The sequence below is a fragment of the Schistocerca americana genome, chromosome 1 (assembly GCF_021461395.2).
Source record: "Schistocerca americana isolate TAMUIC-IGC-003095 chromosome 1, iqSchAmer2.1, whole genome shotgun sequence".
NCBI lineage: Eukaryota > Metazoa > Arthropoda > Insecta > Orthoptera > Acrididae > Schistocerca > Schistocerca americana.
In genome coordinates, this window is record NC_060119.1 from 596,803,636 (window position 1) to 596,828,548 (window position 24,913).

The window sequence follows — 24,913 nt, forward strand, 5'->3', positions numbered from 1 at the left end:
AAAGTCAGTGGCAGTGCACTGACATCAAGAAATTGTTTTTTCCCTCTTCTCCTTCTGCTTGCTTGTTATAAAAGACTTGCATATTATTTGCCAGTAATTATTTCACCATTTGAAAGGTAATTAATAGCAAGAATTCCTCTTGCATCCCAGAAAACTCCGTACACAATCTTTCCAGCGGACGAGAAGAGACTGCTTGTTTCATTGCACGCCATCAGCTTCCACCTAATACTCTGGTTGCTTAACTAGTGTTGCCCCATAAAATAGCAATCTTACATTGTCACACTGGTAATAAATGCCTCGATCAATAACATTAACTTATTTTTACCACCAGATGCAAGAATATACAGAAAAACAATGTACAAAATGTAGGAGCCAAAGGACCAGAAGATGGATCCAAACTGTTTGTGTACTGTATAACTTAATTTAAAGTTCAAATCAAACAATGGGAAATCCGTGGAGGAATATCAATAATGCAGGAAAAGAGAGAGTGCTACTTACTGTAAAGAAGACATGTGAAGTTGCAGACACTCACATAAAGCATAGTAGTGTACAGGTGGAGAGAAAAATGAATGCTGTCTGGTGGAGTGTGCAGGGACCAGTCTGCCAACAGGTGCAACATCAGGAGATTGTGGGGCAGGGAGGTGTGGGGGAAAAAAGAATAAAAAAGGAGAGGAGTGGGGAAAGGTGAGCAGATGCAGTGGCAGAGGGCTGCAAATCAACAGGATGGGAGACAAGAATGGGGAGGAGATGACAGGACAGAGGAGGTGGAAACTTTTGGGTGATGGGTGTGGAGACAGTATGTTACCATAGGTTGAGGCTGGGATAATTATGGGAGCGGAGAATGTGTTATAGAAAAATTCCTGTCTGCACAGTTAACAAAAGCTGGTGGTGGAGGGAAAGCTCCAGATGGCTTGGGTAGTGAAGCAGCCATTGAAATCAACTGTGTTTTGTTCAGCTGTGTATTGTGCCACAGGGTGGTCTACTTTGCTCTTGGTCACAGTTTTCAGGTGGCCGTTCGTCCTGGTGGAAAGCTGGTTGGTAGTCATATGAATAAAAAAACTGTGCAGTGATTGCAGCAGAGCTGGTAAACGACATGGCTGCTTTCACAGGTGGCCTGGCCTCTGATGAGGTAGGATAAACCTGTGACAGGACTCGAATAGGAGGTGCTGGGTGGATGGATTGGGCAGGTTTTGCACCTGGGTCTTCCACAGGGATGTGATCCTCGTGGCAAGTGGTTGGAATTGGGAGTGGCATAGAGATGGACTTGGATGTTGTGGGGGTTGAGTGGATGAGGGAACACCACTTTAGGAGGGGTGGGAAGTATCTCGGGTAGGATGTCCATTTCAGGCCCCCATAATAGGTAATTAAACTCCTGGCGAAGGATCTGATTCAGTTGTTCAAGTCCGGGGTGGTTCTGGGTGACAACGGGGACACTCCTTTGTGGTTGGTTTTTGGGGGGTGGTGAGAGGATTGGGGTTGTGAGGGGAAATGGCATGGGGATATGTTTGTGGATGCGGACTGGTGGATAGTGCCGCTCTGTGAAGGTCTTGGTGAGAACCGCAGCAGACGGAGCATGGGAGCTTTTGTCACTTCAGACACGCTGTCCCTGGGGTAGCCAGGCTACATGGGAGGGATTTTTGTTGTGAAAGAGTTGACAACTGTCAAAATGCAGGTACTGTTGGTGTTTCATGGGTTTAATGTGGACAGAGGTGTGCATGAAGCCATCAGAGAGGAGGAGGTCAACATCTAGGAAGGTGGCAGACTTGGTAGAGGAGGACCATGTCAAGTGGATGGGAGAGAAGGTGTTGAGGTTGTGAAGGAATGAAGATAGGGTGTTTTGTTCATGAGACCAAATCATGAAGATATCATCAATGAACCTGAACTAGCTCAGAGGTTTGGTATTTTGGGAGGCCAAGCAGGTCTCCTCTGGATGTCCCATAAAAAGGTTGGCTTCAGAGGATGCCATGTGAGTGCTCACAGCTGTGCCACAGATTTGTTTATATATCTTCACTTCAAATGAGAAGTACTTGTGGGTTAGGATGAAGTTAGTAAGGTGTAAGAGGAATGAGGCAATGGGTTTGGAATCTGAAGGATGTTGGGAAATGTAGCTTTTAATAGCGGTAAGATCATAGGCGTGAAGAATGTTAATGTATAGGGAGGTGGCGTCAACAGCAGTGAGTACAGATCCAGGAGGTAAAAGGATGGTGATGGAAGTGGTTTGTGTCTTTAATGTGGGAATCTAGATTACAGGCAACTAGTTGAAGGTTTTGGTCAATGACTGCCGAAAAGGAGTGAGGAGGGAAATGGATTCAGGGGAGATGTTCTGGGAGGGCCTAAGGCTTTAAGCAGGGATTGGAGTTTGTGTTGGACTTCTGGTATGGGATCATACTGGCAAAGTTTATAATTGGAGGAGTCAGACAATTGGTGGAGACCTACTGCCAGGTAGTCACTGAAATTCATAACAACAGTGGTGGAACTTTTGTCTGCAGGTACTAAGATTAGGTCAGGACTTGTTTTGAGGTTCTGTGCATGTGGTCTTTTTTCTACTAAAAGGTTGGTGTTCTGAAGAAGGGGCCTCAGGAAGGATGGTGAGGCTAAGTTGGAGGTAAGGAATTCCTGGAAGGTGACCAGTGGGTGGTTAGATGTGAGGGGGCAGGGGGATCATGGTTGGATGGTGGTACGAACTGGAAGAGGCAGGATTCAGGGTTGAATTTAGAGTGGATTTGGTTGGAGGGACTAGTGGCAAAGACATGCTTCCATTGCAGAGATCGGGGGGAGGAGGAGAGTAGGTCTTTGCCAGGTCTATGCTGCTGGACCTACCAAAGACCTGCTCTCCTCCTCCCGATCTATGCAATGGAAGCATGTCTTTGCCACAAGTCCCTCCAGCCAAAACCATCCTAATTTCAAAATTGAATGTTGCCTCTTCCACTTCATACCACCTCAACCCCCCCCCCCTCCCCCTCCCCCTCCCGCCCCTTCACCTGGCTATCTGGCAAAAGGCCTCCGCCAAAATTGACTCGTGCACCTATAAATTTTGCCAGAGTGATCCCATCCCACAAGTGCAACAAGAACTATAGTATCTGCTTAAAGCCTTAGACTCTTGCCAGAACATCTCCCCTGAATCCATTTCCCTCTTCATCCCTATGACACTCTGCACGCACTACCTTTCCCAACGTCCTTCAGACACCAAACCCACTACCTCTTTCATCATACACCTTACTAACTTTATCCTAATACACAAATACTTCTCATTTGAAGGGAAGATATAGAAATAAATCTGCGCCACAGCCTTGGGCACTCGCATAGCACCCTCGGAAGCCTACCTTTTTTGTGGGCCATCTAGAGGAGACCTCTCTAGCCTCCCAAAACACCAAAACCCTGGACTGGTTCAGGTTCATTGATGATATCTTCATGATCTTGACCCAGGGTCAAGACACCATAAATTTGTTCCTTCACAACCTCAACACCTTCTCTTCCATCCGCTTTACGTGGTCCTCCTCAACCCAGTGTGCCACCTTCCTAGATGTTGACCTCCTCCTCTCTGATGGCTCCATCTGCACCCCTGTCCACATTAAACCCACCAACCACCAACAGTTCGTGCATTTGGACAGCCGTCATCCCTTTTGCGACAAAAAATTCCTCCCATATAGCCTGGCTACCTGGGGACGGTGTAACTCCAGTGACAAACAATCCATTGCTCAGTATGCTGAGGGTCTCACCACGGCCTTCACAGACAGGTACTATCCATCAGACCTAGTCTGCAAACAAATCTCCCATGTCATTTCCCCTCAAAACCCCAATCTGCCAACCACCCCCAAAAATCAGTCACAAAGGGTTGGGTTGGGTTGTGTGGGGAAGGAGACCAGACAGTGAGGTCATCAGTCTCATCGGATTAGGGAAGGATGGAGAAGGAAGTCAGCTGTACCCTTTCAAAGGAACCATCCCGGCATTTACCTGGAGCGATTAAGGGAAATCACGGAAAACCTAAATCAGGATGGCAGGACGCGGGATTGAACCGTTGTCCTCCCGAATGCGAGTCCAATGTCTAACCACTGCACCACCTCTCTCGGTAGTCTCAAAGGAGTTTCTCCTTCATCACCCAGAACCATCCCAGACTCCAACAACTGAATCACATCTTTCGCCAGGGCTTTGATTACCTAGCATTGTGCCCTGAAATGAGGGACATCTACCCAAGATATTTCCCATCCATCCTAAAGTGGTATTCTGTCACCCACCCAACCTTCACAATATTCTAGTCCACCCCTATGCCACTCCCAATTACAACCTCTCCCCACATAGATCATATCCCTGTGGAAGACCTAGTTGCAAAACCTGCCCAATCCATCCACCCAGAACTTCCTATTCCAGTCCTGTCACAGGTTTATCCTACCTCATCAGAGGCCAGGCCACTTGTGAAAGCAGCCATGTCATCTACCAGCTCTGCTGCAATCACTGCACAGCTTTTTATGTTTGTATGACTACCAAAGAGCTTCCCACCAGGATGAACGGCCACCGAAGAACTGTGACCAAGAGCTAAGTAGACCACCCTGTGGCACAATATGCAGCTAAATAAAACACATTTGATTTCAATGGCTGCTTCACTACCTGAGCCATCTGGAGCCTTCCCTCTACCACCAGCTTTTGTGAACTGCGCAGATGGAGTTATCCTTACAATACATTCTGTACTCTTGTAATTATCCTGCTCTCAATCTACGGTAACGTACTGTCCCCACACACTCCACCCATCAGTTTCCACCCCCTCTGTTCTGTCTTCTCCTCCCCATACTTGTCTCCAATTCTGTTTATTTGCAGACCTCTAACGATGCATCCACCCATCTTTCCCTGCTCCTATCCTTTTTTCCCCACTTCCTTGCCCAAAAATCTCCTGATGCTGCATAGCAACCATCTTTCTCCCCACCTGTACACTACTATCCTTTCCCTCTGTGTAGGTACATGGTGGATACAATCTCTCCCCCCCCCCCCCCCCCCCCCCCGGATATGGTACAGTTAAAATTTATTAAAAACAAAAAATGAAACACAGATCGACCAAAAGTGTTGGCAAAGACGTTAAAGTGCAGGGAGGGAAAAATCATTTTTCTTTATACATGTTTTGTTTCTCACTCTCTGTTATGTAGAAGTTTCTGTTAAGATGTGCAGTTCAGAGTATGATGGGGCACAAGTGTTTAGTATCATACATGTTGTGAAATAAGAGAAGATTTGATATCAGTATTAGGTATTTTTTTATTGAAGTGAGGAAGAACCAGGTAAAGAAGATTTTCTTATTTTTGACAGGCGCTGGTGTCCTTGAAGTATGGTGCCTGCATCTACAGTTTCTACAATTGAAATGTAAGACAGGAAGTCTCATTAGCCAAAAATAGTACAAGCACATTTCTAATAACACAATTGTAATATACTTTAAATTTTTTCTTTCCATTCATATGCATATTTGTTATTTTTTATTACTGTAACACAACTGGCGGCCTGAATGGCAGGACTTCAGGACACCGGTTGTGAGAAGGGTTTGTTAACTATTGTTATAGTGAGAAATTTCTATGACATTTTTTGAATCATAAAATCTTATTTTCTGTTTACATGTATCACCACGGGTAGCAAGGGAAGCAAAAAGGCAAAAACTGAGGAGAAAATTTTGGAAAGGAATAGGAATTGGATACAGGTTATGTAAAATTTTTCATAGTAAGCTGTTTTGTTTGGTGCAGAAAGCTAGGATGGCTAGGCAAGTTGCTTGCATGGTTACGCTTGGTAGCACCTCTTTTGCTGTAGATAGAAATCATTTCCTCATTATTACCTTCCTTGAATTTTATGGTGGAAAATTTATAGGAATTTTGAAGTGTGATACACATGATCAGTTAAACATAAAGAATTGTGACCAATAGTTTGCTCACCATAATAGACATAAAACAGGTTTTGACATTGCGTAAATTACAATTATCAAGTGTAATAATTAGCAAATGAAATTTTAACATTTTTTGTGGATTTTTTTTTATTTTTTTGTATTCATACTGCATGACAGAAAATTACATGTCCATTGTTAATAACAACAGCGAAAACGCAATCAGCCAAGATAGCATAGAACTGCGAGATCGAACAATTGAAGTTCAGGAGCCATGCATGCCTACTGCAGAAAGTGTAAGTAGGTCAGAGATAAGTGTCACAGGTGTGGCAAATGATAGCAATGCTCCACAGCAGAATAGCCTTGATGACACAATGTTTACAATTGATGAGACAATGTCACGCATCTCCGAGAGCGACATACCACTCATGGATGAAACATTGGAGAGCGATTACAATATGAATGTTGACAACACTTTACAAACACCACTTTGGCACAACACAAATGTTAACTTGGGAAGTACAGCTGACAGTAACCACAGCAGTACAACTGAAGCACTGCTATGGCAGTTATTATCTAACATAAACACAAAATTTGATGATATGAAACACAATATGAACACCAATTTCAGTGATATAAAGCAAGATGTGAATACCAAAATTGATAATTTGACATGCAATCTGAACACCATCACACAAGATCTAAATACAATGAAACAAGAGCAAAAACAAGTATTCAAAGATTTGCAAGCCAAGGTCTCACAGAAGTTAGATGACTTAGCCAAAAATTTTCGCACTGAAATCGACGAAAAATTGAATGATATGAGAAAACAAGTAAACCATGAAGTACTTTCTGAAGTTAACAGTAACATTACACAGTTAAAACAGAAGTTAGATTCTTTTGATGGCCATAATGATCTTGTAGGGCAACAGATAAAGAACATCACAGACGCAAACACAAATATTGAAGCCACACAAAAGCAGTTGTGTTCCACAGTAAAAGGTAACCACTGTCATAAACTAAATAACAACTATGAAGGTGTACCTCTAGCTGCAGAAGAGCTTACTTTAAGTGTAACAACATTAGAAGTTGACATAAAGAAGGAGAGAGAGAAGATCAATGGATCAATGTAAATCTAAGTGATATCATTGGTCAAGCTGAAGCAGGTATGTTAGATAAGAGTAATACCCTCGCAGAGGTGTTAGTAACTGATTGTAAGTTGTACACAGATGTAGGAATGGCTATTCAGAAAAAAATAAAATGAAATAGTGAACAAGGTAAACATTAACCTAAAATAAAATCTGCAGTTTTTTTAGAAGAAAATATCACCAGATCTCTTGTCTGCCCCCGGTAGCTGAATGGTCGCCGGTACAGTAGCTCAGCATGTTTGGTCAGAGGGTTTAGCTACCCTCTGTAATAAAAAAAACTGAGTGAACGGATCAACGAACAATCTGAATAGGTGTCATTGCACGTCCTTTATGAACTAACTCAGCGAACGATTTAGAACAAAACGAGATTTAAAAAAAAAGTCAGCATAACGGACTGTCAATCCTCTGGGCCTGGGTTCGATTCCCAGCTCGGTTAGGGAATTTTTTCCACCCAGGGACTGGGTGTTGTGCTGTCATCATCATCATCCCATCATCCTCATCGATTGCAGGTCGCCAAAGTGGTGTCAAATTGAAAGACCGGCGAACGGTCTGCCCTATGGGGGGTCCTAGCCATACGATTAAATAAATAAAACCGGATCTCTAAATATGCAGGTAAATAATACACAGGCTACAGTGAACAAACCACAACCTGTCGGTATTTATCCACAGATTGTCATGAGCACCATAGCAGGTATCAGTGACAGTTGTAGCGTGGAAAATGTAAACATACCCGTACCTCTGGTACCTGAACGATAACCAACTGGAATCACAGGTAACTACAATAATAATATAAATACGACCGAAAATGCCACGTGCCTATCAATTATTTTTTGCAGACAAAGGGCTGAGACAACGGTTTCCTACATTCACTACCGAAGGTAAAAGAATGAATCCACTAGAATTTATCAGTGCTTTTAATCAGATTTTTTGTGGGATATACGCAAGGTGATGTTCTTTTATGGGCAACTGAGGTGGCCGAATGTTGCACCACTTATATCCAATTTCTACGAGCTTTCCTTGACAAATATTGGTCTGAGGCAGTGCAAGAAAGACTCAGACATGAGGTTTTCAACGCTGCATCATTCAATGGCAAATACGGTAGTCTACGTGCATAGTTTGAAAAATTTTTGAACGAGACACACTACTGGACGAACTCAATATCACAGGTAGATGTGTCAAAAATTTTGAAAAGCTGGTTACCATTGCACATTAGAGAAAAGTTAGTCACAACACCAGAGCACCACACTGAATATTTTCTGTCGGTGCTTGATTCTATCGACTTAAACTATGAGGAAAGACCTGTACCGAATAAGAGCAACAGAAACTCAGGTACAACAACATAGTTATGTAAATCAATCAGTAAAATGTGATCTAAGCACACAGCAATGATGGTAGTAGTAGTAGTAGTAGTAGTAGTAGTAATAATAATAATAATAATAATAATAATATAAATTTTACTGTCATTGAACTTTTACAAGCAATAGACAAAGTCAATAATAATAAGTAAAAGACTGCATATATAATTTTATACACTAAGTTGTGCTGGATAGACTTTCTTAATATATCGACAGGTATCTCCTCATTCATGCTTCATACTGTAATTTCCCATAAAATTGTATTCAAAAAAATTCAGTAACAGAATAAAAAGGTAAACCAGCTAATCTGTTACACAACTTGCATTTAAATAAATTTAATGGTAAATTACTTATTTCGAAAGGTAACTTATTATACATTTTTAAGCCTAAAACATTATAACTATCTAACGATTTTGACAAACTATAGAATGGCACATCTATTTTTTTACTATTTCTGATATTATAACAATGAAGTCTTCCTTTACGAGCTGGCTAGATAAATTATTTTTTATGTAAATTAGAACATTATATATATTTACATATGTCTGTCTGTTTCTGTATATGTGCTGATGGATATGTGTGTGTGTGTGTGTGTGCGCGAGTGTATACCTGTCCCTTTTTCCCCCTAAGGTAAGTCTTTCCGCTCCCGGGATTGGAATGACTCCTTACTCTCTCCCTTAAAACCTACATCCTTTCGTCTTTCCCTCTCCTTCCCTCTTTCCTGATGAAGCAACCATGGGTTGGGAAAGCTTGATATATGTGTGTGTGTGTTTTTTGTTTTTTATTGTGTCTATCTACCAGCGCTTTCCCGTTTGGTAAGCCACAGCATCTTTTTTTAATATATTTTTCCCATGTGGAATGTTTCTTTATATATATAACTGCAAGGCAGCCTAATATTACAAATAGTGGCTTTGCATGTTCCCATTTGTCTGAACGGCACAGTTACATACCCAGAGGTAATGAGTACGGTAATGGGAACGGAAAAAATAAACCATTTAAAAGAATTTTTCAAAACAACAGGAGTAATTTCAATGCGCAAGCGAATTACAATCCACTATCGCAAGGCCCTATGCCAAACATAAACAGAAACAGTCAGCTGCATCAGTGGCCAACACGTGGGAGCAATGCATGCCTTATGCTGCACTGCAGCCAACCCTTGGAAAGCAAAATAACGGCACAGCAGCCAACGACACAAACTGGCGAATTACCCACACAGTGCAACTAACTGAAATTACTCCAGGTAATGAATTCAGTCACACCACGCCGTCGGAAAACACCAACAGGTCTTAGTTAGGCCCCATGCTATCGACCTCTCTGGGAGTGGGGGCAAAACAAAACTACAAACAGGTTTCATTAGGTTGGTTGGTTTTGGGGAAGGAGACCAGACAGTGTGGTCATCGGTCTCATCGGATTAGGGAAGGATGTCGGCCGTGCCCTTTCAGAGGAACCATCCCGGCATTTGCCTGGAGTGATTTTAGGGAAATCACGGAAAACCTAAATCAGGATGGCCGGACGTGGGATTGAACCGTCGTCCTCCCGAATGCGAGTCCAGTGTCTAACCGGTTTCATTAGGTCTGACAAACAAAGTGACATCAAGGATGGTCTGTATCAGCATGAGGTAGATACAACAAATAATATACAGGAAGAAGAAATACAAGCAATCATTAAGGTAAAAATATTTAATATTGACACACAGTTGATTTTAGATACAAGTTCAACTACCAACCTAATGTCAAATGCATTTTTCTGTGAACTGAACAAGAGAAGCAAATTCCCAACATTTCCTGTCCAAAATTGCAAGGTGCAAACTGCTACAGGCAGTAAGACTAAATTGGTTAAACATCAGGCACTTATTCCATTACAAACTGAACATTTTACAATTAAGTGCAATTTTCTTATAATTGACAAACTTATAGTTAATTGTCTTATTGGCATGGACACGTTTAGAACATACAAAACACAGGTTGACAAAGGTAATGGTAAATGCCACTATTATGTAAAGGATCAGATTTTTTCTATTGATTCAGTCAAAACACCTGATGAAACTAACGAAATGAAGAGTCAAATGTAGTAGTACAATATTCCTTTCCAGATGTATATTTCACAAACAAATTTGATACTGAACAAGAAGAAAACACTGAGGTGAGTTACGAAATGGTAGAGCAGAAACTATGTGAACCACAGATACTAAATGACATGCAACAGCAAGAACTTTCTAACTTGTTATTTAAGTATGCAAATGTTTTCAATAAGGAGCCAGGCGTAATCAAAGACTATGAATATAAATTTGAAGTCTATCCACATGTAACATTTTGTGTAATGTCATATCCTATTCCATGGGCAAAACGAGAGGTGGTAAGGGAAGAGATCAATCATATGATTAAATGGGGAATTATACAACCTTCATTTTCACCATATTGTAGTCCTACATGACCATTAAGTAAACCAGACGGTTCTGTAAGAATAGTTCTCGATGCTACAGGTATCAATAAGATTATAGTACCAGTATGCATAAAACCAGACAACTTGGACGAACAGCTTCTAAAGTTTTACAATACAAAATATCTCAGTATACTCGATCTCAAGATGCCCTAATGGCAAATAAAGCTCAACAAAGAACGTCAAAAATACACAAAATTTTGTCTGTGGTGGCAGAAGTTACAAATTCCGTGTTCTACTTTTTGGACTGAACATTAGAGCAGGAGTGTTTATATCTGCATTGGACAGGGTTTTAGGACCAGAATTGCTAAGCAAAGTCACTGTTTATGTAGATGACATGCTGACAGCCACACCCATTTGGTTAGAACATATCAGGCTTCAAAGATTTGCAGATTACAGAGCAATAGCCAATTTTTTAAAAATGCCTTGTTTTGGTAGGAAATAAGTCAATTTTTTAGGACATGTTGTGTTAGAACAAGGTATATTACCTGATCTGAAAGAACTTGATGCCATTAGCAATTGTCCAGCTCCAAGGAATAAAAAGCAACTAAAAGCTTTTTTAGGACTAGCATCTTTTTTTCGTAATTTCATACCACAGCAACTGATGAACAGTGATGGGTAGCACCTTGGTTATAGGATGATTAGTGTCACAGGAGGACTTGAATAACATTAATTAGGCATTAGTAAGTGCAAACATTGCCACCCTGACATGTCTACGCACAGATGCCTCATCTCAAGGGCTGGGGACATGCTTGTTCCAGATGCGAGGAGAAGGAGAAGAAGAAGAAGAAGAAGAAGAAGAAGAAGGTAAAGAAGTGCCCAAGGTCATCAGTTTTGCTAGTCACACATTATCAGAAGCAGAAAAATCTTACTCTGTGTCAGACTTGGAAAGTTTAGCTGTAATATGGGCATTTAAAAAGTTCGAATATTTTTTGTGGGGCAAGAATACCAAAGTTTATTGTGACCATCAGTCACTGTAATTTCTTTTAACATGTGAGCTATTGCACCATAGATTAGCTAGGTGGTGTCTATATTTACAAGAATTCAGTTTCAAGATCATTTATGTTAAAGGAAGTCAGAATGTTATTGTAGATGCCTTGTCCAGGTTACCACAAGGATTACAGGAGTTTGGTGAATTAACAGAGCAAGATGCAGAACTCTGAATGTCATTAATGAAAGGTACAAAACAACAGTGTGATTACCATAAGTTTTGTAAGCAAATGAAAATTATACAACAGCAAGATCGCAGATGGAGTAAAGTGATGCAAAACCTTAAGCAGGATGAAGGTGGAAAGGTAAGTAAATGGCATCATGAGTACAAGAGCATTTTGTTTCATAGGAAACATGAAAAATCTGATCATTGGTGTGTGTGTGTGTATTCCTGAAGATTATATCGACAAATTTATAAGACACACACGTGAAGTATGGGGACATTATGGAGTAGGCAAATGAACTGAAAAATTGTAACACTGTTATTTTCCAAATTTGAGCAGGCAAGTCCTACAGGTATTAACAAAATGTGCAATATGTCAAAAATCAAAATAGTCCAATGTGTCAAAATATACTGAGCTACACCCCATAGTCACAAAGAAATACCGGTAGTATCCCTGGACATAGCTGGTCCATATCCAAGAAGTAAGGGAGGTTAAGATACATAGTAGCACTACACTGTATTTTCTCAAAACATATCAAAATGTATTCCATTAAAAATGCAACAGGACAAACATCAGAAAAAGAATTGAGGGAGACTATTTGAGAAGAGTAGGTAAACCAAAGCTACCACTAACTGACAACGCTTCATATTTAGTTGGGCAAATGTGGAAACAATTTATGACCTAATAGGGCATAAAGCATATATTAGTAAGCTTTTATCATCCAGAAGCAAGCCCAGTAGAGCGAGTGTCTAAAGAGTTTAACCAGTTTACAAGGACATACACCCCTCACAAACACATCCGATAGGTAGAGTACGTAACTCCTTTCATGCAAGTTGTCAATAACCTTCCACATTCTTCAACCAGTTTCGCACCAAACGAATTGATGTTCTCGCCAAAACAATCGAATGAGTGGGAGTCGCCCATACCAAAGGTACCCACTACAGAAATGACACTACAAGACAAAACCAAACAAGCCATGGTTACACTAAAAAACAGAACCGAGTATAGAAAGAAAATTAATAATAAGAAACTGAAATGTGTTACACAATTTTTTGAAGGACAACAAGTCCTCTTGCAGACACACCCTAAATCAACAAAATTTGACAAACTTAATAAGAAGTGGCAATTATTCTATTGAGGACCATATGTAATTTCCAAAATACCATATCCTGGGACGTACAGATTAGTCTATGAGAAAAAAGGGAGAGACACGGTTCTCCCCCTCACAAAGATATAAAAGCTTTTATAGAATGAAGAAGCTACGTATCATTTTTTTCTTTCTATCACAAGATAATTGTACATAGTTCTCAAAATTCTAAGTGTAATTTTTCTTCTGGAGTGTATTTTAAGATAAAGTAATGTGTATAGGCATAAGTAATTTTTTTGATTTGTACACGTATGCATAAAATTAACAGGAATGACAAGTAATACAGTGCTTCATGGGAAGTAAAAGTATAAACAAAATTAGCTTTTGGCTCAGCTTTCTGTGTTCAACAATACTCGCTGACATCAGTAGGAGAGGAGGCATTGACCTGCGCGCATGCACGACAGACTGGCAGAAGGTGCAACCAAATAGGAATGCAATATGTACAAGTACTTAACTTAAATACAAAGTACACGGAAATACTAAGCAATTGCATCTACTATCTAAGAACTAAGGAACCTATTGATATATGTACGTAGAGATTTAATTAAATACTAAGCTATATACAACATATTTACAAGCAAAAGGAAGCATTATGAAAAATTACACAAGACATGTAAGCTAAGGAGAAACAACAAAATACTGTAAGAAATGTCAAATAATTTCCTTTGCAGGGTAAATAATCATAAAGGATAACAGAATAAACTAATGTCTATCAATTTAAACAAAGTATGGAAATATCTGCGGACAGATTGTAATGACCAAATATATCAGTGGCCACCAAGCTACGTAATGTGATTGGTTTAAAGTTTTTTTCTTTCAGTGACCAGTGCATCATCACAGTGCAGAGGAAAAGAATTATGTCAGGAGTAGCAGGTACCAAATGAAGAAACGGACCGCACCTTGAGTAAACAATTTAGTCATAAGGATATTTATACAAAGGTCATAAGGCAATGAGAAATAAAAATATGCATTGTTGCAATATATCTCCGTGACATTTACCGGTACCTATTGGCTACAGAGTACACGTAAACATTTAAGCATGTGATTTTACAAAAATCAATTGATTTTTATCACGTCACATGAAAACTTGAATAATGACATTTCCAGATATTCGAGAAAGATAAGTCTACGATGGTTAAAACATCATATTTCACACTAAGCTACACCTGAATTGAAGTAAACAGCACTATCACAGGAAGAAACAGCACGATATTACATGAATGATTAGTCAGTACACATTATTTCCATGAAATAAAAGTTCCTTGGCAACTAGTCCATGACTGTACGAGTATCATTTCCTCATAAATCCTTGAACCAGTAGAGTATTGCCTTTCTTCCCTTCCAAATGAAGGGGGTGGTGCCAAGCGTAGTTAGGCCAGCAACGCGTACTGTTTTAGTCCTATTTCCAATGGTATTCTCCCTCCTCTACCTAAGGAAGAAATGGGCTCCCATATGCGATAAAAGCCTATCTATAAAACGAAGCATCATATGCTTGTATTGTATCATAATAATGTGTATGTAATTAATTTGTATATGTGATGTGTATGAAACAGGCGAAATACCCTCAGACTTCAAGAAGAATATAATAATTCCAATCCCAAAGAAAGCAGTTGTTGACAGATGTGAAAATTACTGAACTATCAGTTTAATAAGTCACAGCTGCAAAATACTAACACGAATTCCTTACAGACGAATGGAAAAACTAGTAGAAGCCAACCTCGGGGAAGATCAGTTTGGAGTCTGTAGAAACACTGGAACACGTGAGGCAATACTGACCTTACGACTTATCTTAGAAGAAAGATTAAGGAAAGGCAAACCTACGTTTCTAGCATTTGTAGACTTACAGAAAGCTTTTGACAATGTTGACTGGAATACTCTCTTTCAAATTCTAAAGGTGGCAGGGGTAAAATACAGGGAGCGAAAAGCTATTTACAATTTGTACAGAAACCAGATGGCAGTTATAAGAGTCGAGGGACATGAAAGGGAAGCAGTGGTTGGGAAGGGAGTAAGACAGGGTTGTAGCCTCTCCCCGATGTTGTTCAATCTGTATATTGAGCAAGCAGTAAAGGAAACAAAAGAAAAATTCGGAGTAGGTATTAAAATCCATGGAGAAGAAATAAAAACTTTGAGGTTCGCCGATGACATTGTAATTCTGTCAGAGACAGCAAAGGACTTGGAAGAGCAGTTGAATGGAATGGACAGTGTCTTGAAAGGAGGATATAAGATGAACATCAACAAAAGCAAAACAAGAATAATGGAATGTAGTCTAATTAAGTCGGATGATGCTGAGGGAATTAGATTAGGAAATGAGACACTTAAAGTAGTAAAGGAGTTTTGCTATTTGGGGAGCAAAATAACTGATGATGGTCGAAGTAGAGAGGATATAAAATGTAGACTGGCAATGGCAAGGAAAGCGTTTCTGAAGAAGAGAAATTTGTTAACATCGAGTATAGATTTAAGTGTCAGGAAGTCATTTCTGAAAGTATTTGTATGGAGTGTAGCCATGTATGGAAGTGAAACATGGACGATAAATAGCTTAGACAAGAAGAGAATAGAATCTTTCAAAATGTGGTGCTACAGAAGAATGCTGAAGATTAGATGGGTAGATCACATAACTAATGAGGAAGTATTGAATAGGATTGGGGAGAAGAGAAGTTTGTGGCACAACTTGACCAGAAGAAGGGATCGGTTGGTAGGACATGTCCTGAGGCATCAAGGGATCATCAATTTAGTATCGGAGGGCAGCGTGGAGGGTAAAAATTGTAGAGGGAGACCAAGAGATGAATACACTAAGCAGATTCAGAAGGATGTAGGTTGCAGTAGGTACTGGGAGATGAAGAAGCTTGCACAGGATAGAGTAGCATGGAGAGCTGCATCAAACCAGTCTCAGGCCTGAAGACCACAACAACAACAACATGTGATGTGAACGAGGATAAGTTAGAACAAACAAACAAACTGTATTAACAGAACCCAGTTAATGAAAATTTTATGACGTTTTAAAACTTAAAAAATTTATGTTCATTGTATAAGCAATGGATGGAATGTCAGCCATAGGTATAAGCTATATTGATGTAACTCAATCCTTGTATGAATTTGCATTGGAAACCAAAATCCATGTGGAGAAATGAACTTTAAAGACAAGCAATTCATACAATGTTTTGGATGGCTATATGTGTCTTTCAACAAGTGGATGATCAAGTGTGGTGACATTAACATTCTCGTGTGCAGCGAAATAATTTCTGAATATCATGGCTCACAACGCTTGATACATTAATAAGTGAACTATAGTTGTTTGAGCCAGTACTTACCTCATCGATGGATGCCGTTGGCCAGGGTTCTCTCTGCTGAAAATGCGAGTATGATGGTTAATAATGATGCCCGGGCCATAAGATGGGAGATCTTCTGCCACAGCATCGGATTTTGAACAATAAGCACACACCCTGAATGAAGACAAATGCCACGGCAATTGTTTAATATGTGGTACTCAGGTGAAATATGAAATCAACACTAAGAAAAGGAGTGCATGCACGTGTGATGGTAGCAACTAACATGTTGACCTTTAGCGACTGGTTCTTAGCCGCCAAATCTGCCAGAGCGCAAGTGCGAAACCCTGCAGCGACGCCGAAGCAAACTGAGCATTATTGTCCATGTGCTATATTCAAATACGTAATGGACTATCATATTATGTATATAATCTTTTAATTTCTTGTAGAACTCTAACATACAAGGGTTAGGTGACATATCCATTCCATTAACACTTTTGCTGCGGCATCGGTGCAGGCACACAATTCTCCAGTGCGGGCCGGGAACGCTTGAGTGCGGGCCGGTAACACTCTGAAATGGCAGGTACTGCTCGGAGCCAATGCTCCTAAGCACACCTGAGCTACAGGCTGAATGTCAGGACCTTGTAAGATCTCTAGGATCATGTTCTATACTAACTTAATGATGACACCTTAGATGCTTTACTTAAAATAAGCTTCGACTGAATTCTGGTCATGTTTTAAAGTCTGTCTGCTGTCCGACACCTATAGGGGTCACAGGCGTCATTCAAATGTTTGTGATTTGTTGATAATGCAACAAAAAATACAATTCGAACAAGCAACAAATCCACCGCATTCAGGAAAAATTTGGATCCCAAAACGCAAATTCTAATGAAGGAAAATGGATTCATTTGAAATTATATCTACTTCAAATGCACATTTTTAAGACTGACTGATAGAGGTTGTCAATTTAGTAGTGGAACTGTCACGAAACAGATTCGAAAGCTGTGCTTCCAAGCTATCATCACTCTGCAATTCTTCTGCAGCCTCTAAACGACAATCTCCTTGGTATGCCTCATCCTCACTACACAGAAAATCACTGCCGTTTAGTACACTAAGTAACTGTTCCTCTGTCAATTTAACACTTTTCCTGCTCCTTTTCACATTGGAAGGACCTGGTGTCGGTTCACTAGCCGACATTACGAACAATGTACGCTCGATAACTGACCACACAAAACAAAAGTTTACACGCTTTGATGGTAGCTTAGACGCTGCAACTAGACTGAGTAATCCGACAATGAGCGCGGACGCTTATAAGCGTCAGCCGCACTGGCTCGTGGCTTGTTGTGACTCTCATAAGCGTCAGCCGCAGCGAAAGTGTTAAATAAAAGAGAAGTCATCAAATAAAGTGCATCGACCCCTATTGGCAAATGTAAACGTGTACAATCAAAAAACACTGTACGTCTCCATACCATGTCAACGTACAGTGTGGGGGCAATTGTGTAGGTACACGGTGAAAAACCCTCCAGATACAGTAAAGTTAAAATTTATTAGAAACAAAAATGTAACACCGATCGACCAAAAGTATTGGCAAAGATGTTAATTATTAATGCACAGACAAACGAAAAAAAGAAACCCTCATTCATTTTTCTTTGTACGTGACTTTGTTCCTCACTCTCTCGTATGTAGAAGTTCCTGTTAAGATGTGCGGTTCGGAGTATGAGGGGTTACGAATGTTTTGTATTGTAAATGTTGCACAATAAGAGAAGATTTGATATCAGTATGAAGTATTTTTTATTGAACTGAAGTGGAACCAAGTAAGGAGGATTTTCTTATTTTTGACACACACTGGTGTCCTCAAAGTCTGGTGCCTGCATCTACAATTGAAATGTAAGGGAGGGAGTCCGATTAGCCAAAAATCGTACAAACACAACATTTCTAATAATGCAATTGTAATATAGTTTAATTTTTTTCACGTGTCTTGTTTATGGTAAGTAGCAGTCTATCTTTTCCTATATTGTTAATTTAAAGTTAGGACAAGTCAGAATTTATGTTGACATTCGCCTCCATTCTGTTTACATCACAGTTATAATCATGTCTTCTACTAATGTACACTGATCCGTACATTTGTTTTCCAATTTCCCCTAGCAATTCAGGTTATTAATTTTTCCTTTGCTTGCTGAGTGTCGCTCAGTTTTTGCAGTAACAAGTCCATGTGAAATACTGGTAAAATACGCACTAATTGCCATCAGATGATTTTAGTTTCCTTTAGGAGATAATTTTACTCAGGCCACTGTAAATTGTCACATATCCAATGTGTAACCTACAAAGCTGTTAACAGTTTAGTTTTTTGCATGTTCTGTGGATACTTTTAGCTACAACTCACCATGATGTCTCAGTAGATTTACAAGAAAGATGCACTTTCGCTGTGAGAACAGGTGCATGCTGGCCATTTACACAACTGATTTTTTTTTATCTTACTCTACATCATAGTTTCATTAATGTAAGTGACCCTCAGAAGTACTATTTTCTAAGAAATTATGCTATGTAGTAACAGTCATCAATTGGAAATTATTTCAGCTTTTAAAAAAAACTTTATTTGCCGGCATCTTTAGTTCACACGGAAGGTGCTCAAATAATTTCATGACTGCATACTTTTCTCCTTTCTTTGCAACAGCTGAGTTGTGGCTAGCAAAGGTGATTTTTATTCCTAGTGTTATATTTATGAATGCTGTGTTATTTTCAGGTTTGCCTCATTCTTCACAAATAAGTTCATAATACAGCACATGTACTGTGAGGCTGTTATAATGCCCAATTTTTTAAACAGTTGCATGCAAGACATTTCGTGATGCACACTGTATATTCATACAACATGATCATGAGCAATGAATACTTTGTGTCTATAGCTGCAATAGCCTCAGAGAAAAAATCCATACAACAACAGTGCCTAAGTGCTCAAAGTAAGCTAATTTCCTAATGCTTTCATCAACAAAATCAGCTATTACACATACAAGAAATATTGCTGAACTCTTAGTGTTTGAGAATCTATAATACGTGATATCCAATTCAAGTTTTGATCAATTTGCACACCAAGGAACTTTAAAAAATCCGTATTGGATAGGGGGGATGCAAATGAAAATGAAACAGATGGAAAAAGTAAACTATTATTTTTCTTAAAAAAAATGGTCTCCATTGTTGTTAATACATTTATCCCAAGCTGAGACAAGGCTGCCAACACATTCATGAAGAAATGCTGGTGGTTGCCTACAGAGCTGTACTCAAAGGCAAATTCTTCATACGAAGCAAACTGAGGCATGAATGTCTTTCTTCAGGGCTTCAAAAATATGTGGAGAGATCAGGACCATATGGAGGGTGTGTAAGGGCCTTCCAGTTACATTTCTGTATAATACTCTAAACAACCTTGGCACATGTGGGTAGGCGAAGGTTGTTTCGACTCTGATGCAAAAGTTTTGTTGGGAACCCCTTACAAATTTTCCAGGCAGCCCCAATCTCTCCTAATGCGATGTCTGTAGTTTTGGTGCCCTGAGGAAAGGTATTCATGGCTGTCCATTTGCTTCAAATAAAGAGGTGCATGCCTGGGTACAATCATGGTTCTGTAGGCAACACAAATTTTTTCCATGAAGGCACTGATTGTCTTGTCTCGCAGTGGGATAAATGTATTAACAGTTTTGGTGATTAGTTTTGAAATAATCAGCGGTTTACTAACTTTTTCCACCTGTCTTGTTTTCATTTGACTGCCATTTATGTATTTCCTTTCCCTCTTGTTGTATTGTTATTGATGATATATCTCACCTTGTACAAAACTGAATGAACTCTTTTCTAAGTTAATTGACTGACCAGTTACAGAGAATCAATGAATACTTGCATGCCCTGAAATTGGTGAAGGTACTATATCTACTGGAGACCAAGTTCTTTGAGAGGCGGACATGTATAGTGCACAAAATGTATTTTACTATTTGTGTAGGTACGAATTTTTCAAGGCAATAGAGAGTTAAGGATGGGTGCGACAGCTAGTAATTCCCATTATGAAGGAGGTAGGCAGAACCTTAAGTGAGACAAAGTAGTCTTGAATACTGTGAATATTACAAGTGAGATAAATGTTGATGTGAGAGAAAAACTGGAGATCTGCAAGTGCAACGTGCAGACTACTAATTAAGGAATTCAAGGGAAAGACAGTAATAAGAAGTCATCAGAGAAGCTGCATTGGATTTAAATTACTCAAGTGTTCAAGATTGCAATGGCATGCAAGTGATATATTAATTAATGGTGTTGGGTAGACCGCTCACCTGGTGCAAGTCTTTCGATTTGACGCCACTTCGGCGACTTGCGTGTCTATGGGGATGAAATAATGATGACGATGATTATGATTAGGACAACACAACACCCAGTCCCTGAGCGGAGAAAATCTCCGACCCAGCCGGGAATCGAACCCGGGCGCTTAGGATTGACAGTCTGTCGCGCTGACCACTCAGCTACAGGGGGCGGACATGCAAGTGATGAGAAACAGTAACTGACCTACAAAGTGTCGTATAAATATTAGTAATTTTCAGCATGAGATTTCTGGAATTGCACGAACACAAGTGAAATAGTAATGCAAAGTAGCGACTAGTGCAAGTGCTACCCGCAGCATTATTAGTTTTTAGCTGTTGTCTTAATAAAGAGTGATCACAACTACAAGTGTCATCATCAAAAAATACAAACCATGTGCATCCAACCAACCGTGAAATTAAATTGTAATCAGGCTGTGTTAAAACTGAAACACAGACATAGGGTTGGTACAAGACATATGACCACAGCACTTAACCTTGCCTTGTCCATCTGTAACTATTTCACTCCCAACCAAATTGAATTTGGACTGCTACTCATGGTCAAAATATCGTGAGAGGTGGTGGAAACTTTACAAGTGCAGCTCATCTGAACAAGTTACCGTTGGGAATACAGAACATCAGTCAATATAATGCACTTAGACTTTATCACAGCAAAATCCATCCAGCTCTCAAAAGTCTGGAACCAAGTCTACAGTACATTAGTTATATTATATAGGACCCCATGGACAGGAATCTCTGGGATGTAAAAAGAAGTCGAAGTTGTATACCTTATTGAATAGTAATACACTGTAAGAACTTAGTTATGAAAACTATAATCATCAGCCAGTTTGTATGCACTGACATTTCAGTCTCTGACAGACTTCTTTATATTCTACATTTATATGCACCCAAATCTTTTCTTATCTCTTGGAATCAATCACAGAACTTGGCCCATCTATGCGGCCTTTCATTTTAATCTGTCATAATCGTTACATCTGCCATTACAGTCCATTCCCTGATGCATATGTTTGTTTTCCTGTCTCTTTTAGTAATTCCAAACTTCTCCCTCAACTGCTCATTCAGCATTCCTCAGTTTTTAAACAGTTCCGACAGTAAAAGTCCAAATCACATATCATATATAAAAACTGGCAGTACATACAGATTGTAAACTTTTATTTTGCATCCAAAGCTTAGTTTTGTAAACTCTCTTTACTTTCACTATAATGAAAATCAATTGTAGTTGGGCACAACATTTAGCCAAGTGAACTGATGGTAGATCTACATCTACATCTAGATGGATACTCTGCAAGCCACCTTAAAGTACATAGCGGTGGGTTCCCTGTATCACTACTTGTCACTTCCTTTCCTGTTCCACTCGTAAATAGAGCGATGAAAAAACAACTGTCAGAATGCTTCCATATGAGCCCTAATTTCTCATATCTTACCTTTGTGGTCCTTATGCATGACATATGCTGGCAGCAACAGAATCATTTGGCAGTCAGTTTCAAATGCCGGTTCTCTAAATTTTCACAATAGTGTTTCCCAAAAAGAATGCCACCTTCCCTCCAGGCATTCCCATTTGAGTTCCCCAAGCACCTCTGTAACACTTATGTTTTGTTCGAACCTACCAATAACAAATCTATTAGCCCTCCTCTGAACTGCTTTGATGTCTTGCTTCAATCTGACCTGGTATGGATCCCAAATACTCGAGGAGTACTCCAGAATAAGTCACACCAGCGGCCTTCGTGCGGTCTCCTTTAAGGGTGAACCACTCTTTCCTAAAATTCCCCCAAAGTCAACCATTTGTCTTCCCTACCACAGTTTTCACATGCTGTTCCACCTGTTATCGCTTAGCGACGATATGCTCAGATATTTAAATGACTTGACTGTGTCAAGCTGGAAACTAGTAATACTGCATTCAAACATTTAATCATCCACATTGACTTACATTTTTCCACATTTACGGCTAGCTGCCATTCATCACACCAAATGGAAATTTTGTCCAAGTCCTCTTGAATCTTCCTACAGTCACTCAACTTTGACAACTTACAGTACACCACAGCATCATCAACAAACAACTACAGACTGCCGCCCATCCTGCCTGCCAAATCATTTATTTATATAGAGAACAGTGGTACTATCACAGTTCCCTGAGGCACTCCTGATGTTACCCTTGTCTCTGATGAACACTCACTATTGAGGACAACATACTGGGTTCCATTATTTAAGAAGTCTTCGAACCACTCACATATCTGCCTGAACTTATTCCATATGCTCATACCTTCATTAACAGTCTGCAATGGGGGTACCATGACAAATGCTTTCCAGAAATATAGACATATGGAATCTGCCTTTTGCCCAACATCTATAGTTCTCAGTATATAATGTGAGGAAAGGGCAAGCCAAGTTTCGAAATAGCGATGCTTTCTAAAACCACGTTGATTCGTGCATATAAGCTGCTTAGCCTCAAGAAAGTTTATTGCACTCAAACTAAGAATGTGTTCAAGGACTCTGCAGCAAACATGAGTTCGGGATATTGGTCTTTAATTTTGCGGGTCCATTCTTTCACATGTACTTTTTTCCAGTTGCATGAGACTTTGTGCTGGGTGAGAGATTTATGATAAATGCAAGCTAGGTAAGGTGCCAATACTATAGAGAAGTCTTTGTAAAATCAAACTGGGATTCCATCCGGACCTGGTTATTTATTTGTGTTCATATCTTTAAGTTGCTTCTTTATTCCAGGTATGCTTAATTTCAATGTCGTCCATAAGGGAGTCTGTCCTATGGTCAAATGACTGCATGTTTGTATGTGGTTCTCTTGCATGAACCAATGAAGAACTTTGCTGGCTCCCATCATGTAAAGACCCAAGGTGGCAACCTAACTGAAAGCAAGCAGATGACAGAAAATTTGCAGGAACAAGACTGTAACGTTGTAAGTGGTCTGCAAGATGTTATGTCAAGAACGTGTGTGTACGTAAATGTATACAATAGAACTTTCGCAAATACCCAATATGGCCAAAGCTGTTTACCTTTTTTCCTTCCATTAATTGATGGCTTGACTCTAGTTCATTGATCAGGAGTTATGTTAATTATCTGACCATCCTGATTTGTGATAGCGAAATGTTAATAAATGTTTACATGTGCTGAATTATTGCACACTAAATTATAATTCAGTTTCAATAAGTCTTCCATCTGAGAAAAAAAAATTTTTTGAAGTTCTTTTTCTTCTTCTAATTTCAATGGGAGTGTTAGAAATATAGCAGAGAAAATAGATAAAATTGTGCACACCCATATCTGTATCTTTTTTGTGTAATATATTATAAAGATTAATATTTCTCTAATGTTTTTGCAAATTATCTTTTTGTCTGAGATCAAGATGGATCATGTATGTATGTGACAAAATCTCACTTACAGTTATATATTTTACAAGACTTTATTTTGTTTTGGAAAGGTGAAAATTATATTATTACATTCCTAGGTATCTATCAGCTACAGTCATTTGAATGTAAAATATGTGTCAGTGTATGGGAATTTTACATTATCTACAAATATATACTCCATCAGCACACAGAATTACTCATCTGTGAAACATTCTTTCCTTCCTCTACATAGTATGGACGAGTTTCAGTTCAATGTACAATCAATTAACAAAAGGTAACTCTCATATTATAGAATACCGTGATACAGTGTTATTGTATAAATAATAACAAAGTTTTAAAAACAGCTTCTTCAGTGGTTTTTATTCAAATCTTATGCATTATGACTTCACTTCATTTAAAGTCTCACATGTGTGTCTACACACACACACACACACACACACACACACACACACACGCCACAAGTGTGGCCTTCTAAAATAAAAAGTAAATACATTTAAATCTTCACATTTTTACACACACAACCACATTCGTGTTTCCTGCAAATGTACAGTTTTGTAAACCTGAATTACTTCCATTGCAATCATAATTTATTTTACACAAACTGCATTCTAAGAGTTAGTTTTCAGGTTTTTGAGAATCCACTTGCAAGTTACTGTTTCAAACAGTCTTTTGTATTTTATGCAACATAATTGTACTGATTAGGATTGTCCTTATCACGCTCCATGTAGTCTCTGTCAATTAAAGATTCAATACGTTTCTTCAGATCAGCAGGCTGAAAAGAAACAACAAGATGTGAGATCTTTGTTTACCACGGTATACTTACAGGAAAGAAAGAAAAATTTAATTAAACA

The 24,913-nt window shown here is 39.3% G+C and overlaps 1 protein-coding gene across 1 annotated transcript in view; it reads right to left on the minus strand.

Annotated features, from left to right (window-relative positions):
- Window positions 1–24,090: 24,090 nt before the first annotated feature.
- LOC124606971 (cullin-4A) overlaps window positions 24,091–24,913 on the minus strand; it is a 109,492-nt gene continuing 108,669 nt past the window's right edge. The window contains exon 14 of the mRNA XM_047139113.1: window positions 24,091–24,834. Within this exon, the coding sequence (XP_046995069.1) occupies window positions 24,739–24,834 (96 nt within the window). The 3' untranslated portion in view covers window positions 24,091–24,738. The remainder of the gene's footprint in view (window positions 24,835–24,913) is intronic.